The 16,439-nt window shown below is 38.8% G+C and overlaps 2 protein-coding genes across 4 annotated transcripts in view; both read right to left on the bottom strand.

Annotated features, from left to right (window-relative positions):
• Positions 1–1,589: 1,589 nt before the first annotated feature.
• Positions 1,590–5,356, bottom strand: prdm12a (PR domain containing 12a; the record flags this gene model as incomplete). Its single annotated transcript, XM_080755380.1, has 5 exons — positions 1,590–2,023; positions 2,240–2,354; positions 2,600–2,755; positions 3,281–3,471; positions 5,134–5,356. 5 exons carry the CDS (start codon positions 5,354–5,356, stop codon positions 1,590–1,592), a joined length of 1,119 nt encoding a protein of 372 aa, XP_080611506.1.
• Positions 5,357–10,176: 4,820 nt separating this feature from the next.
• fubp3 (far upstream element (FUSE) binding protein 3) overlaps positions 10,177–16,439 on the bottom strand; it is a 31,861-nt gene continuing 25,598 nt past the window's right edge. For 2 of the 3 annotated variants that reach the window (XM_080755997.1, XM_080755998.1), the window contains exons 13-19: positions 16,160–16,320; positions 15,802–15,875; positions 15,297–15,376; positions 14,784–14,840; positions 14,438–14,482; positions 12,599–12,802; positions 10,177–11,878 (exon numbers count right to left, since the gene is read on the bottom strand). In XM_080755997.1, coding sequence (XP_080612123.1) covers positions 11,856–11,878; positions 12,599–12,802; positions 14,438–14,482; positions 14,784–14,840; positions 15,297–15,376; positions 15,802–15,875; positions 16,160–16,320 — 644 coding nt within the window. In that variant the 3' untranslated portion in view covers positions 10,177–11,855. The remainder of the gene's footprint in view (positions 11,879–12,598; positions 12,803–14,437; positions 14,483–14,783; positions 14,841–15,296; positions 15,377–15,801; positions 15,876–16,159; positions 16,321–16,439) is intronic. The other variant, XM_080755999.1, reaches the window with a different exon arrangement.

The following is a 16,439-nucleotide window of genomic DNA, read 5'->3' as shown; positions in this document are numbered from 1 at the left end:
ATACAATTAAGCGATGGAATTAATCATTATAACTAAATGTATAAAGCATTAAGCAATGTAGTTGCTTGTAGTCAGTGGCCTTAATGAACAGATTCATAAGACAAGTTATAATTATAAATTGACACATGTTCATGACTTTGTTCATATCAACTTTCAAGTATTTTTTTGTATTGTAATTTTGTATCGTTTTGTTTTTGAAGATTGTGTTTATTTGCCATATCTTTCCCTCAGCATCTGGCGCCATCTTGTGGATGTAAAGAGGCAGCCAATGAGACTAGTTCCATAAACAGTGAAAAACATCTTGTACTCTAGATGCTGACCCCATGCACTTTACACCAAACATTGAATCATTAGACCAGACAGGAAGCAGACCAGACATGCTAATTACTTCAATTAATAATGAAGCTTGAATGTTTGCACTGTCTCGGCTCTGTATTTAAGAAAAGTGACAACCTTGCCAAGGCTCTAAATACATCTGTCAACACGACTCTATTCAGGAATCCTGTGTCCTGCCACACATCTAGCAATTATGTGTGTTTTTTTCACTAGCACTTTTTAAGTGCCACTTTTTCAACAACAAAAACATCCGGTATGCTTTTGAATTAAACTGCATCAGGAAACATACAGATACTCAGAATGAATACCTGACAAAAAGATAGACAGACAGTCCCAAATCCCCATACAGGCAACAAGGGTGTTCCTATATTTGTCGGACACTGAAGACAATATCCAAGTTAAATTATTATAATTCTATGAGAAACACCACTGGTACTTACAGTGCACATTATCTAATAAATAATGAATAATTTAAAATGTTTTACTTATCAATCAATATTCTTTGGTCTAGAAGTTAGAGAGAGCGAAGCTATATCAAACATCATCATTTATTTAGACTATAAGAAAGCACAAATGTATTTACATTCACATTTACATTACACTTTTCAAATTAGACAATGCTCAAAAGTTCACATTATGTACAAGAATAAAGTGACAATTTAAGTTTACAGAGTGACATTTTGATATAGCAAAAACCATGTACACATATGGCCAACATTGACCTGACCCTCTCTGCCTATGGTACAAATAAATCACTTTGTTTTGTTTGAAAGTACAATTTGCCTGAGTTTGTGGGAATGAGATATAAAATAAATGTAATGCAAACAGTAGAAGTAGCTGTGTTGTCTTACATAGTTACATGAGATATTTGCTCACATTTAAAATGTCCTGTAATAAGGAGATGTGATACTTCATAATAATATAGAGAAAGAAACAGGACAAATTACTTAAAAAATAAAACATTGTTGACATTTCTTTTTGTATTTTGGGTTCCAAAATATAGACAATCATTAAGCTGTTGTTCCGTTTGAACTATAATCACATAAAAGCCAAACGTATAATTTCAATGAAAAATAATAATAAGGCAACCAATTGAAATGTCTTCGACAAATGCAGTACTATTACATACACCCATTTATTTGATGCAGGGGTCTTCCCTCACAACCTGACTCTTGAGTTCTCCACTATTACCCTATACGCTAAAGTGCAATGTTGTTTTGCATGACTGTCTCTTATGCCTCTTCCCAGTATAATCATAGCACCATGGTGGGGATGTGGTGTACCATGGGCATCTGGTGCTGATGGGGTATGCTTGTCATTTGTGTAGAAGGAGGAGACACTTGGGAGGCCGCGTCAGCGGCCGCTGCTACTGGCTTGTGCCTGGCACTCTTCTGGTGTGCCCGCAGGCCAGCCAGCTGCGAATAGGCACTCTGGCAAACGTGGCACTTGTACGGTCGTTCGCCGGTGTGCAAGCGCACATGGTTTCGCAGAGTGGACGACTGGCTAAAACGGCGATTGCAGAAGCGGCAGACGAATGGCTTGTCCAGGGTATGAATGCGCATGTGGGAGCGCAAGTTGCTGCGTGAGTTGAACCCTCTGTGGCAGATAACACAGCGCATTCGGCAGCTGGCGGCCGAGGAGGAGGAGGGCGAGCACGAAGAGGAGCCATCACACGGATGGGATTCATCTGTAAAAGTACATAAAAACAGGAAAATGTGTCACAGAAGAAGATTGCAGTAAACATGTTGGTAGACAGAACTGATACTTGATTACTTGAGTACTAAAGGCCTATAGAAATCAGCTAAAGCCATAGAAGTCCCATATTATTCATTAAACATTCCTAAAGAGATAATGACCATCATAATGATCTTCTCTCATATAACCTGCAGGCAAAGGGCCTCACCATTGCGGATCTTTTTCAGAGGTTCTTCTTCTATGCCAGGAACACCTGGAATTCCAAGGAATGTGTTGTGGGTGTTTCCATACCAGACAAGAAGTTCCTGGTCTGGTGGTATGGTCTGAGAAATTAAGAAAGGAAGGAAGGAAGGAAACTGGTCAAATAATGTAATAAAGTAATATTTCTATTGTTTGCCATTTTGTGACAATGATGAACTGAGTCAGGGCCTTTGCCAAATTGAGAAAATAGATCAAATATGCAATTATACTTTTGGCCATCATGGTGCGCTATTATGCAAACAATTTGCACAAATTATGTGCAATATGGTATTCTATGGGTCTCTAAACAGACTGAAGGAATTCTCACCTCTACAGCTTTGTAGAAGATGCTGGTACCAATCTGTACCACTTCCAGGTTCTGCTCCTGCTCATTGCGGGCACATTTAATGTAGGTCATCCAACTGCGCTGATCTTCCTGGCTGGCATCGATAAAGCAGCGCACTGTGCCATCCTCATTGAACACCTGGAAGCACATAACATGCATGCCTTTTAGAATGGTGGAAGGAGTACTCAGATATTTTACTTAAGTAAAAGTAGCAATTACAATGTGGAAATACTCTGTTACAAGTAAAAAGTCTGCATGTGTCACTTGAGAGTAAAAGTATTACAGTACACTATTGACATCAAAATATAAAATGCCAAAAAACAAGCTCACAACGGGTCATGTTGAGCTTGTAGATCGGCTATTGTCAATTAGCCTATATAAAATAGGGCTTTAAAATATTGGTTAATGTATGTTTTATACGGTAATATAAGAATGTATATCAGTATATATATCACTATAGTAACTAAAGTGTTCAAATAATTGTAGTGGAGTAAAAAGTACAATATTTGCCTGATGATATGGAGTAGAAGTTTAAAAAGTATTGAAAATCGGAAATACCTCAAATTGTATGCTAAATGTACCAATATTGCTGTCAATCACATTCACCTTCAACACCAATAATGCAACCATGTTGCAGGGCATCATTGCACAATTTGCACTCACCTCCCACATTAAGTTGTTGTTCTTCAGCAGGTCAACGTGTTCAGGGGACAAGACTCTGCCAGTGAAAGGGCCCATCTCAGTGCCAGCCTTGATCCATGTCTTTGAGAAGATGCCGAGGCCTTCACCGGGTATGGAGCTCTGGGCAATTATCACTTCACTGGGAAGCACAAGGCTAGACAGCTTCTGCACCTCTGGAGAAAAAATAATAGAAAATGTAAATAGAACTTAAGCTATTGGTATAAAATACAACAATTAGCTGTTGTTGTCATTATTATTATTGGAAATAATAGGCCTATAATAAAACGCTGGTGAAAATGACATTTAGAAAGGCCTACAATGTTTTAACTCATGTAGGCCTGGATTCTTCAAAAACATGTCAAAGCAAAGGGCGCAAAAAAAAGAAAAGAAAAAACATGCATGCTTCTCACGAAATAGGATTTTGGAAAGGTCCTGAAAGCAGTAAATGGGCCACATTTTGGCCACGAAATATTAAGCTATTCTCATCCGCCGTTTAATTCGATTAGCGAGCTGGTGTGAAAAGTTTCTGTTGGGAAGAGAAACCACACTGTGAGCATTTTCATCCCCATTCAGAATAGGCCTAATATGTATAAAAAAGGAAAACTCTTGCTTTTCTTTAATGTCGGAATCAAAGATTTATTTTTTGGGGGGTATTTGGGACCGCGAAAAGACCGAGCGACTGGGGGTTAAATGGTCTCCTATTGCCAAGGGTCCAGCGATTTGTCATGCTTCAGATGTGATATTCATTAAACCTTACTGGAAAAGAAACGGCTAATTCCAAATTCATTATCCTTTTAAGAACTTTGTAGCAATAAATTTGCACTGAATGAAACGAGGACTTGTTTAAAAGACGCAGGAATTTCTCAAACAAAAAAATGGAAAGGCGATTAGATGGTTGACATGCAATGAATAGCATTAGAATTAGCCTTCACGGCGCATTATGCGAGGAACAGAGATCTTTTAAAGGCTGCAGAGAAAGAGAAAGGCTCCGGAGCCCATAGCTGCCAAGAGAGGAAAAGAAACTGTCCGGAGATTGATGAATGCAGGATAAAACCCGGGACATCTCAAAGAAAGGGAACCTTTCTCTCCTCGGGGTTTAAGTGGAAACTTTCCCAGGTCAAGCACAAAGTTAACCAAATGAATTTAATACCCGCCGTCTTTCAGTCAGCAACAGTTACACGCCTAACAAGCTTCTAAATGAAAGGTCTCAAAAGCCCTAAACGGGTTAATGCGTTAAATGGGTTGAAATAAAAAAGCAAAATTGGGAAAAACGGTAATAAGCCCAAGGCACATAAACCTTGGGAAAGGTAAAGTTCTCACTGTCTGTCTGTCTGTCTGTCTGTCTGCGGTCAAACCTCGAAGAGCATGCGGGAGCTCCTCGGGTAGGAGGCTTTACGCACCGGGAAATCATAAGACCTCTATAGCCTATAATTATAATACATGAAGGTATATAGTTGTCATAGGTTTTCTTTCATTGGTTGTATAATCTGAACATTGTCCGTAAAAAAGTTTAATGTAGATATCATAAGTTAAATACATTTTTGAAAGATTGGCTAGGGCTATAAGCAAATATCATATTTGTCTAAATAGGCCGATTTATAATGAAATAATAAGAATAATAATAAGAAATAGCCAGTATATTTAAGATCGACTAACAAAACATTAGGCTACGCCGTCACCAGACATTAAAAACTTTAAACATATATATATAAAGCCTATACACTAGTCCTGATTTATAAGTAAAGAATCACGTCGGAAACGTGCACAAAAACAAACAAAAAACACTGAAAACGATCACATGCACCAGGCACTAGTAGCCTACTAACAATAATTACCTCCCACGAAGGACTGTGCGAGCACCTCTGCGGTGAAGGCTGTCTTGGGGCTGACCTGGCTCTGCTGCCTCTCCTCCATCAGGTGCTCCCCGAGCACGTTCCTCCACCTGCCGTACAGGAAACTGTGCAGAATGTCCGAGGTGATGATGTCGGAGAGCGAGCGACTCGGACACTTAAATCCAGACTTGAGCGCCAGAGTGTCTGTGGGTAGCACGGAGCCCATGATCAAGAATGAACTAAGCTGCAGGCTGCTGCTGGTGATGATCAGCGGAAAGGCTGGTTCAGTGGTTCTCCGCGCTCCTACTTCTAGAATGTCTATGTGGGGAGAGTGTGTGTTGTGTTCGCTGCTGAGCTGTCCCTGCCTCCAGTCGTAGCGCAGCGAGCGCCTCTTTATAAGTGGTCGGTCGGTGGTGTGACCCCTGTCTAATTAGTTATTAATGACACTCCCCCCATGCAGTAGCTAATAGCTATAGGCTACTGCAGATCCGCCACAAGAAAAGCACCATTAGTTCAGTCAGTCCACCCCTCCTTTCACCAGGAGCAATGAAACGATTTGTGTGTGTGTGTGTGTGTGTGTGTGTGTGTGTGTGTGTGTGTGTGTGTGTGTGTGTGTGCGAGAGCGAGAGAGAGAGAGAGAGAGAGAGAGAGAGACAGAACCCCAAAAATAAACAAACCATTTTTTTTGTTGCAAAATGCTTAACACTTGACACTCTTTTTTACACGTGGATGGACCTCAAATTAGTCCAGCAATGCATGATGTCATCTACACAGTTTAGAGACGCACAAATAGGCCGAAATAAGCATATAAGGAAGAGTAGGTCTTTTAGAGGTTAAAAATCTACATTTTATAATCTAAACCTAATATCTGCCAAACAAGTTGGTATATTGATTTCAAAATGTTGCTAAAATAAAATGGATGTGACACTTTGCGTGCTCAATTATGTTTAAAAAAACATTGCTCACTTATTGGACCTGCAGGACCTCTAAACTTTTGTCAACCAAAAATATAGGTCATTGGTCTGGGAGTGGCTCAAACTTTTTTTTCTCATGGCATTTCGTATTCATGTCATGGCAATATTAATTTTTTGTTAAGAGTTAGCGCGGGAACAACAGAATAGAAACAAGCCGCAACGTGCTTTTAGGTACTGCATTGTTCCCATGCAAAAAATGCAAAGCTGCTTTGACGTGGTTCACTTTTCTAGCCCTTGTTGAGGTAAGCGGTTTAATATTCATGGCTGTTCTTAGCCCCAGTATTGTGACAACGTTTAGATGAGTATATACGGCTCTTTTCTTCTCAATAGTCACAGTCCTCAGTGCTTTTTCCTCTCCTGCCTATTTTTCAGGCTTGATGGACTGGGGGTAAATGGGCAGTTTTCCTTCTTTTCCAACAGAGAGGACATCTTTATTCCATCCCCGGCTCACGGGTTTCCTATTCAGCTCCTCTCCAAGTAATGTCAGGGGCCTGAAAAGTGCTGCAAATCAATCTTTCATGGTGTTTTGAGGGCAATTTGACATCCATGCACTCCTTTCACTCCAACAACTACAAGGGGATTGTCCGAAAAAAGGGGGGAAATGGGCAAGTTGGGTTCTCTGGAATGGAGACTGGACGAATATGGACTAAAGGCCTACTATGGCGATGTAATGGGAAAGAAGATAATATGGCAACACTAAGTAACAATAGCGGATAGTTTTGAACGCAGAGATAGTGAAAAGGCAAGGTGAGTGACAGGGCACGAAAAAAGATTACTGCGAAACAGCTGCTTTTTATGAGCGGGCCCCGCCCACATTTGTCTCACTTTCCCAGATGAAAATTCTCCCCTCTGTGAATGGCATTCTTTCTCATCTAGATTGATTTACATTTATTGCATTCATTGCACAAATCCAAACTAAATGGCGGGGCCCAAGGGGGAGGGCCCGCTCTTTATTAAAGAGGAATTAAATTAATTGAATTGGGGTAACGCATGGATTTGATTTGCTTATTTATGCATTAACCTATGGCATTATTTCGAGCTGGTAAAGCCTCGGGCATGTCACAAATAGCAAATCATCCCGCTTAGCCGTTCTATTGTAAAACAATTTAAAGTATTATTCTGTCTATTTAAAGCTTATCAAATGAATATAGATGATTGACAATTATTGCACAAAGAATGTGGTCATTGTTTTATTTTAAAAAGCGCATGTGATGGGATGAAAGGGCATTAAAAAGTATAGGCTATCAATGAAAATAGTTAATGCTCAAAGATTCCTGTCTATAATTAGTATGTCGATAATAGAACAATTTCTTTCCAACATTTCACTAACAAACAAATTAAAGCAATAGCAATATAGCTAAATGACGAAACTGTCTTTTAAATTATGTAATCTCACATGCATTGTAGCCTATACCAAACATAAATTAATTCAAAGTATAGTACAAGCCTATAGTTTAAAAAAAAGGCCTGTGTGAAAATCATGGTCATATTCACTCAAACTATATTAAATACAGCACATAATGCAGTTGTTATTTGTAATGGGCTCGGCTATTTTCGCTAGTTCAAAATAAATAAAACATTATAATTTTTTTCACTTTGATAATCTATATAACAACTATCAAACGGAACGGAGTCAGCAGCGTCCATTCGGTTTTGGAATTGGGAATCAAATTAGGCCATTATACAATCGTACTTGGTTGCTCATGGTGTCTCAGTCTCACATCGAAATAGCAGATCTACAAGCGCACAGTGCACAGCAGCCCCATGCTGCTGCGAGCTAGTAGATCTGCCATATTATCAGTGTGAGACAGACACTGAGACACCACAGCACTCAGCAGCGCATGTAAAGGCCTAGCCTAGGCTACATCCAGGCGTTATTATGTCTGCGCCTCCGCGAACCCCATGCAGACACACTTAACAGCTGGGAGTGACTGACAGAGTGAGTCTCCAGGGATCGTCCATAGGGCCATTAAAAAGAGATTAAGGTAGCTGTCACAGCGTGGTGGATACTGTGTAGATCGGCTTATCTGTTGCAAAGGTGAGAGGTTTCCGTCTCTCCCAAAAGGGGCTTTCTCATGCTGTACAGCACCGGGGGGAGACAGGACACCTGCTTGTCTAAGCAGAGCCTCTGAAGTCTGAACAGGAGAGATCTGTTTATAAATGAATTATAGGCTAATAAACAGACTAACAGAGTTATCTCCGTATAATTCTCCATATAATGTTAACACTCATGATTTTGGTTCTGGGTTGATGGAGACGTTAGCTTGCCTTGTGGTATTTGTTTAAAATATCGCAAACGTATGAGTTCAAATACGTGATTATGCACGGGACCGGGCACTTCCGGTCAAAAATAAAATACAAAATAATTATTCTTATTAATTAATATAATAACAATCCATAGCGATTTGCAGTAAGCAAGAACAACACCTGGTACATCAAATACATAGAAATAATCATCAATAAATCATCAGTAGGGAGATTTGATGTTGTTAAATATCGCAAACATCGACAGCCCAAATAGTTGATTATGCACGGGCAGTGCACGGGCCACGGGGCAGCCTCGTGACGTCACGGACGAGCAACGTATAGAAGTGAACGGGGAGGATATAAAGTACATAATACACGGATTGTCGTGTATATTTCGCCATCTTTGGGTGAGACCGGGATTTTATAGGCTACTAAAAGCTATATCCAACAACTTCCCAAAGAGTTAAAGACCAATGTGCCATTCTTGTTGATAATTAATTAGGTAAAAGAGCTGTATGAATTAGAACCACATTCAATTATGTCAACCTCAGTGGCACTTCTTCCAAAGATACGGCAACAATAAAAGTATATGGACACAAAGAGATCAATAAGGGCCATTAAATCAACACACTTCGTGATAAAAGCTTGGCAGAAATATGCTTGCACATTAGGTTTCAATACGGCAACATAAAGAAACCATTGAAAGTGAAAGGTAGAGGCTAGAATGGCCCTTAATAATTGTGCCTCTCCAACCCCAGCCTGGCATGTGATCTGCGGAGAACTAAATTATGACACGACAACAATGGACCACCAGGCCAGAGCTGTCCACACAGGGTCGGCACATTAAAAAGGAAGAGGATCAAAATCAAGGGTTGGATTTGGAAACAGCTGCACAGCATCAATGGGAGGGCCAATACGGAGCCGTGCAGGGTCCTGTGTGTTGGGAGCCTCCCTGCCGAGTGCAAAGATGCAAAAATGACAAGAGATGGTGCAGGAAGAGGAGGGCCATCCTACCGCGGACACCGATTCGACCCAAAGGACCCTCAAGGATCTATAGCCTACTTGTAGGCAGAGATTTAGGCCTAATGGGAACAATTTGAAGGTTGAAACGTTAACAGTCATTGAGTTCGAAGACCACAATTAATTTATCATTTGGATAATGTTGCAATTGAATCAAGTGAAGAACTGAACCAGATATATTTTAGCCTATAAGAATCAGTGGTGACTCTATAGGTTATTGTAGCTGATAATATGTAGCCTACATGAATTACACCAAAACGTGTTTAAATTGTTTGAGGGGTTGACAAGAGTATATACACAGGCATTTGCTGCAGGCAATAGGCTTTTAGCCTATTATAATCTGCCATAATACTACATTGTCAAATAGTTTTAACCCTATACCATAAATAAATACCAATTTCGAGAAAATGGCACATAATGGAAGGCTATACCGCCCCTGCAATGTCTGTAGCAAATTGTCCAAATCATGGTTTATCCACGTCTTCAGTGGTATAATGGATCCAAGACAGAGACAGACACAATAAGAATACTGATACAATTCAGAACTTTTCCCAAGAGAGCAAAGTAAGACCACCCTCCGTCTGAGATTTGGCCCACAAACTTTAGTCTGAGGAGAAAACTGATGTGCAAACTTTTGCAAACATTGTGAGCCGACAACAGATGGCTTATATGCAATTGACTCTACTGCACATGAATTGAACATTGTGTGTGTAGGGCAGGCTATATACTTCACATGTTTGTAGGACAACATCTTTGGCACTTAACATTATGAAATAAAAAAAATGCATGCTTCAAGCACAAGAGAGGCTTGCGGAACATTTATTTTAATTTGTGAACTGAAAATGCACTATAGAAAAAAAATATATTTTCTGTTGATAAAACATGAAAACATACAGTTTGACCTACAGCATATCCCTATAAGTTTAGAACATAATTTGTACAATATACTATAGAAGTCTGAGGTAAACTTTCAAATGTAAAACTAAATCAGCATAATTAACACTTGGTATTGGAATGAGACTTGGAACACCAATAAGCCACTGATGGATATGGGCATCAGTTTAACAGTCGACAATAAAAAGTAGTCTTGAAGTTTTTAATACATGTTTAACTGTACACATGAGGGGAAAACAAGAAAACACCATAATTATATCCCTTTTCATTAGGAAATTAAGTTAATACTATAATAATTTCTGTCACAATGAATGCATTAGATCACACAAAGTAAAAATAAAAATAAATGAGTTATTAGCACTGGACTGGGTCCAACTCTTTGAGTGCACAGTGGAAACGAGGTGAATGGGGTTTTCCAAATTAAATGCTCATTCATTTGTATATACTGTATAAAACAAAACAAAAACACTACAATTAATCATCACACAGGTACACTTCCAAAGGCTTAGCAGTCTTGAATAGTTAAGGTACATAAAATACACAAAATCCTATAATTTCTTATTTTTGTCCATAGCAAGATGCAACATCAAATTTCATATCACACATTCACAAACTTTGAACAATTTCAGTATGAAAAAATAAAAGAGGGACAGTTTTCCTGTGATAATGACTCCATGGAAAAAAAATCTTTGATTCAATTATATATCTCGCTCTATATATCTATATCTATATACAGTTATAGATATAGATATATTTAAATAAACTATTTTTGTCAAGTATCTGAGCATATATACATGTTTTACAATAGCAAAGGCAAAAAAACAAAAAACAACAATAACTGAACAACATCCCCCTAAGTCGTATATCAGTGAAATAAATTATCCATTACATTTCCATATTAAAAAGAAAATAATTAAAACTACAAGTTAAAAATCTTTCAAAATATAGAACCCATCTTTGTTTCAAAAATGAAATAAGATATTGCACCTTTTTTTTTTAAACCAGAGTACAATACAATGACAATGAAAAACAATACAAAGCACAGGAATTACATTTGGAAGTGAATGTCATTTGCTGACAGTCACTCCTATTACTTTGTAACAAAAAAATACATTTCCTGTAACAAAACATCACAGTTTCATTTCACTGATTTATGTAAAAGGAAAGAAAGCAAACAATTGTACACATTCTTTAAACATCTTATGACATAACAAAACAAAAATATATTCAAGACCGCTAAGCCCATTAACAATTTTATTGCAACAGAACTAGAAAAAATAGATTATATTTCATTTTCTGAAATGTTACATCTCCTGGGTTCATTTTGGCGATTAAATCTGAATCACAAAGTAAATATATAAAACAAAACAGGTCTCTATAGTCCAAAAGGGATCCCAGATATAGTTTATTCAAAATAACAGTATACGTAAGTATTTAGTAACAAATAAATTGTTCCTGATTTAGAAATATTCTTATAAGTCATTCTAAAGCTAGTGTTTCTCACTAACAAAATTCTTCAAGGCGTTGCAAATCTAGAAACCCCTGTTATTAAAGGTTTTGTTTCCCCATCCTTTCAGTGACTGAAAAGTCTTAAAGGGAATCCTCTCGTGATGCTGTAAAAACAAAGGTCATAGTTTGTAAGCAATAACTATTCACAGTCCTATTATGTGCATCAGTGCCTTTTCACGAAAGTTCAATCACTCGATTTCTATTGATGAACTTCCAAGATACGTTTAAACAACTGTGTGACATTTCCTCCTTTTGGGATGCTGTATATGGGTTCTCAAAGTAGTGAAAAGTAACTAAGTACATTTACTCGAGTACTGTACTTCAGTAATGCAAAAATACGTCAAAATTGTACTTGAGTATTTCCAATTTTAGTACTTTTACTTCTACTAAACTACATCTCAGATGCAAATATTATACTTTTACTCCACTTTGAAACTACTTTGTAGATTTTGATTACCGTATTACAAAACATACATTACCCACTTCTTCAGCCCTATGCAGTATACATTTCCGCCATTTGAAAATTGCCGATCTACAAGCTTACAATGCATTGTGCCGTGATGCAACACATTGTAAACTTGTAGATCTGCCATTTATAAAATATTTGTATACAATTTATATAGCCTACATTTGAAAACTTGTGAAATGGGTATGAGGATATGGGTACTTTCTACTTTTGGTACTTTAGCTAACATTTTGATACCAATAGGCTACTTTTGTACTTTTACTCAAGTACATTTTTTATTCCAGACTTTTACTTACAGTACTGATACCGTTTACTTAAGTAAAACATTTGAGTATTTTTTCCACCACTGGGTTCTCACCTGTAGGCCAGGGGCCAAGGTCTGCTGCACACCCCACTACAGACTGGAGGGTCATTGGCGTGAACATGTGATCCCACTCATTCCATACGTCGCTAGCCGAGACCTGAAACTCAGAGGTGTACTGCTGGGAGCTGGGAGCCGCCGTCTGGCCTGGAGGAACCAGATAAGTGTGTTGTTGGATGGAGCGAGGGGACGCTTCCGGGTCTGGTGGAACGAGACATGGATAAGAGCGTCAAAAGACATATGAGGTGTTAAGGAGACAACTTAACTACCGCGCACAGTCAACAACTGTGCGTGGCAGTTAACAACTCATTTAACCACTGAAGCTCTATATACTGTACTTTGTCATAAGGTGAGCAGTGAAAACAACCCATCTACAATTTCACAGTGCTTTGCATCGACGTGTTGTGAACTTGAAGATTTGCCACTTTCAACACCAGGTTGAAAGTGGTTAGATCTTCTTTGGAGTAACATTTACCAATAGTCTGAAAATGCGCACTCAGTTCTTACAGCTGACAGCTTGCAAAACATATTTGCTTTGGGCATACTAGCAAAATACATGTCATTACCATTTTAAGATTGTGAGTTTCAAAGTAACCGAGTGACTGGCAATTTCCCTGTCCTCAGTCAAATGTCTTTACATTGCTTGACTTCCACTTTTGTCCAAATAATATACGTTCTGTATATCTCTGTGAGGAGAATAATTGTTAATGCTTCTACTACATGTACAGATAGGAGAAAAACACGCTCGCCATTATTGCAGTAAATTCTCACACTTACAGTATGGCTCGTTATGTCTACCTCAACTTGATGAGTTTTAGGAATTGCCTAAAAGACTTTAGTGGGTTGAAAAAGGATATCTGTAACAATCTTAGGATCATATGGCAGAGGGATCTAGCATGTGAATTAAGTGAGGACGAATGGATGACAATAATAGTAAATAGAGGGTATGCGTGTGACATCATTATACCCAGAAGTAATGCAGGAATGCCTACTGAGTGTCAAAAAACTACTTTCTGGCCTTGACAGCCCATACATCCAAACAGAAAAGACCTATCTGATTGCCTTAAAGAACATTAAACGACATTAAACTCACTTTCCACTCACTGTATGCATGTGCATAACCTCTATACTGGGAAACATAAGGGAAGTCAGAGGGAAATTTACTCAATATAAGTTAATTCACAGATTTGATTATACTCAATAAGATGGGCATACAACACTATAATTTATGTTGGAAAGGCAAAACGGAAGCGGGGAGATTTTTACATACTTTGGGAGTGTGAATTAGTCCATCTATAGATTCAGAGGAAAAGTAATAGAATATATAGGGAACTGATTGGACACACCGTTTCACCTCTCTTGGGGGATCAACTACAAATACCTGGTATATCAAAATAGGTCATATGTACTAGGTAGGTTGGTCACGGCTGCACGAAATATTCTGAGATTATGGATGTTGGCAAGACCAAATAATGACCGCTTTTTAACTTACCGGTACTTTACTATAGTATAAGTAGGACACAGTGATCATGATGGTGTATGGCTGTGACTACATGATCGGTGTGTGAAATTACCTGTAGTTGTTAATTGTTTATTTAGGGACCAGATGGTATGCTTTTGTGAGGTTTTTGTGCTCAAGACTGAAGAAATAAAAACGTCTCATTATGCATAACTTAAACGTTCCTATTTCCTACTGTATTGGGCTGATATGTCGTGGGGTGAAAACCAGGAAAACTAATTTGTGATGTTCTGTACAACACCATAGCAGAGGGTCAAACTCCATAGCTGCTATGGATAAAACTTAGCAAGTAGGCACCTCTGAGTAATGTTACTCACCCCAGCCCTTCTTGTATTCAGGGTTATGCTGTCCTGTATGCTGTCCTGTAAGCAAACAGAAGCATAATTTCAGATTAAATTTAGAAAACCATAATGCACATGTTACTTTGGCCAATATTTAATTCATTTACTATATCATCTATTAAAAGTATTGTGTTGAAAAGTTAAGATAATAAATGGTTACATAGAGTAAATGCAAAAGTTTGTACTATAAACCACTGTGAACCAATTAAGAGAAGGACAAACAAGATAAGCTACCACCAAAAAAACAAGGTGAAAGAGCAAGTAAGTATACTGCAGATAAACGGCACCGATGCCCTTCGTGATATCCCTAAATGACACTTGCCTAGCTTTTTTAAATACTCCATCCAGTCCATCCGTTTCACATGGGGTGTATTGTGACCTGAAACCAGACACAGATACTACATGATGGCCTCATGCGTTGGGTTGCAGATTACCATCCAGACAGGGATCCTTGTTTTCGATTACCACCAGCCCTTACAACTTGATCTTCTACTGGCTCATTTCCTTCCTGACAACTTTCATGAAGAGCTCAATTTGGGAACCACCTCTCTTATGCATTCAAAGAAGATATTATAGATGGCCACAGGGAATGTGAGAAAACTACCCCAGTCTGTCAAATGTAATAAATTCACAATAAATGTCACTAGTTATTAAATTAGTTCCCATTTACAAAGTTATGGAACAGTTTGATTTTAAATGGGAGAATCAAACAGATCTTTTCCTTGCTCAGAATGACATCTCTAATGAAAATAATTTCCCAGTCAACGTATAATGTACATGATCTATTGAGTAGGTCTTCAATAATATTTCCCCAACTCCTTCGTAAATCACTCACTGTGGTCCTGTTGTCCTTGTTGAGGCTGCCATATCTGAAATGTTGTACCCATTCCTCCAGTCATTAATGTCTGAGGCCCACTACAAGAAGAACAGAAAGAAACACGCAGTGAATTGAAGCCATTTTAAAACTCATGCAAATGGTGAAATTTGTAATATAAATATAACTTAAATTAACCCATTCATGAAACACTTAACATTTTATGAGATTAATTTAAAACGCCGGCATCCTCATTTTGGAGATTCCATTTTAGGCAATCACTTAAGCCCTATATTATGTCAGATGACACAGACAATCTCCAAGTTCACAATGCTTTGCATCGCAAGTCGTTGTGAGCTTACAGATAAACCATTTTCATCCTAGGAAAAAATATATAGGGCTTAATAGTGTTAATTCAAAAGAACGTATTCATGAAGCACTTAATGTCCGACTTAGCAGATCCATTTAAAAGCTGATGTAAACAAGGTACGGTGAAGGGGCAAACAAGTTTAGAAAAGCTTCTTACTGATGAGGAGGAGTAGTTGGTCCTTGGGTGACAGGATTCAGACCAAAATTGCTGTTGCTCCCCATTATCGGGGCCTAAAGCAGAGAAAGGGAAGAGGAATCAAGTGAGAGACCACACTTGTGGTTAAAGGAGCCAACAGGCAAGGTCAGAGGGCAGGGCTGGCCACTGATGCACTCCATTAAGTCCATTTGATGGATTCTTCATGTTTAACCCTTGGTGACATCCTGCTGGCTGCTAGGACCACAGGAACCAAGCTCGCCCCAGCAGCTCCCCACAGTGACATGTGCACTCATGAATATTAGCCCAGACAATAGCGTTTTGGGGGGTACCATAAGGGGCCAGACCCCGGACCACCTACCCCAACTCTCTCATCGATCAGCTGACGGGCCTTCTCCAACTGCTCAGGGGTTCCTCGGAGGGAGAAGATGCGTACATTGGGGTCAGTGTTGGGTGGTGGGTTTCTCTGTAGCTCCACGTGGGCACGAGAGTGTTCTTTTATGCTCTTGATGGTCTCTCCACCTAAAAAAAAAGGAAGAATCAAGCATTAAATAATGATTGCACAAAGGAAACAGCAGCATCTGCTTAAATTTATATCCAAGTTCAAAAAGGTAAAACAAGGAATGCCCTTTGGATTTACT

Source organism: Protomyctophum bolini, assembly GCF_963924005.1.
Source record: "Protomyctophum bolini genome assembly, chromosome: 22".
Classification (NCBI taxonomy): domain Eukaryota; kingdom Metazoa; phylum Chordata; class Actinopteri; order Myctophiformes; family Myctophidae; genus Protomyctophum; species Protomyctophum bolini.
Note: the sequence above shows the minus strand (reverse complement) of the source record. Positions and strands in the feature narration are given on the sequence as shown.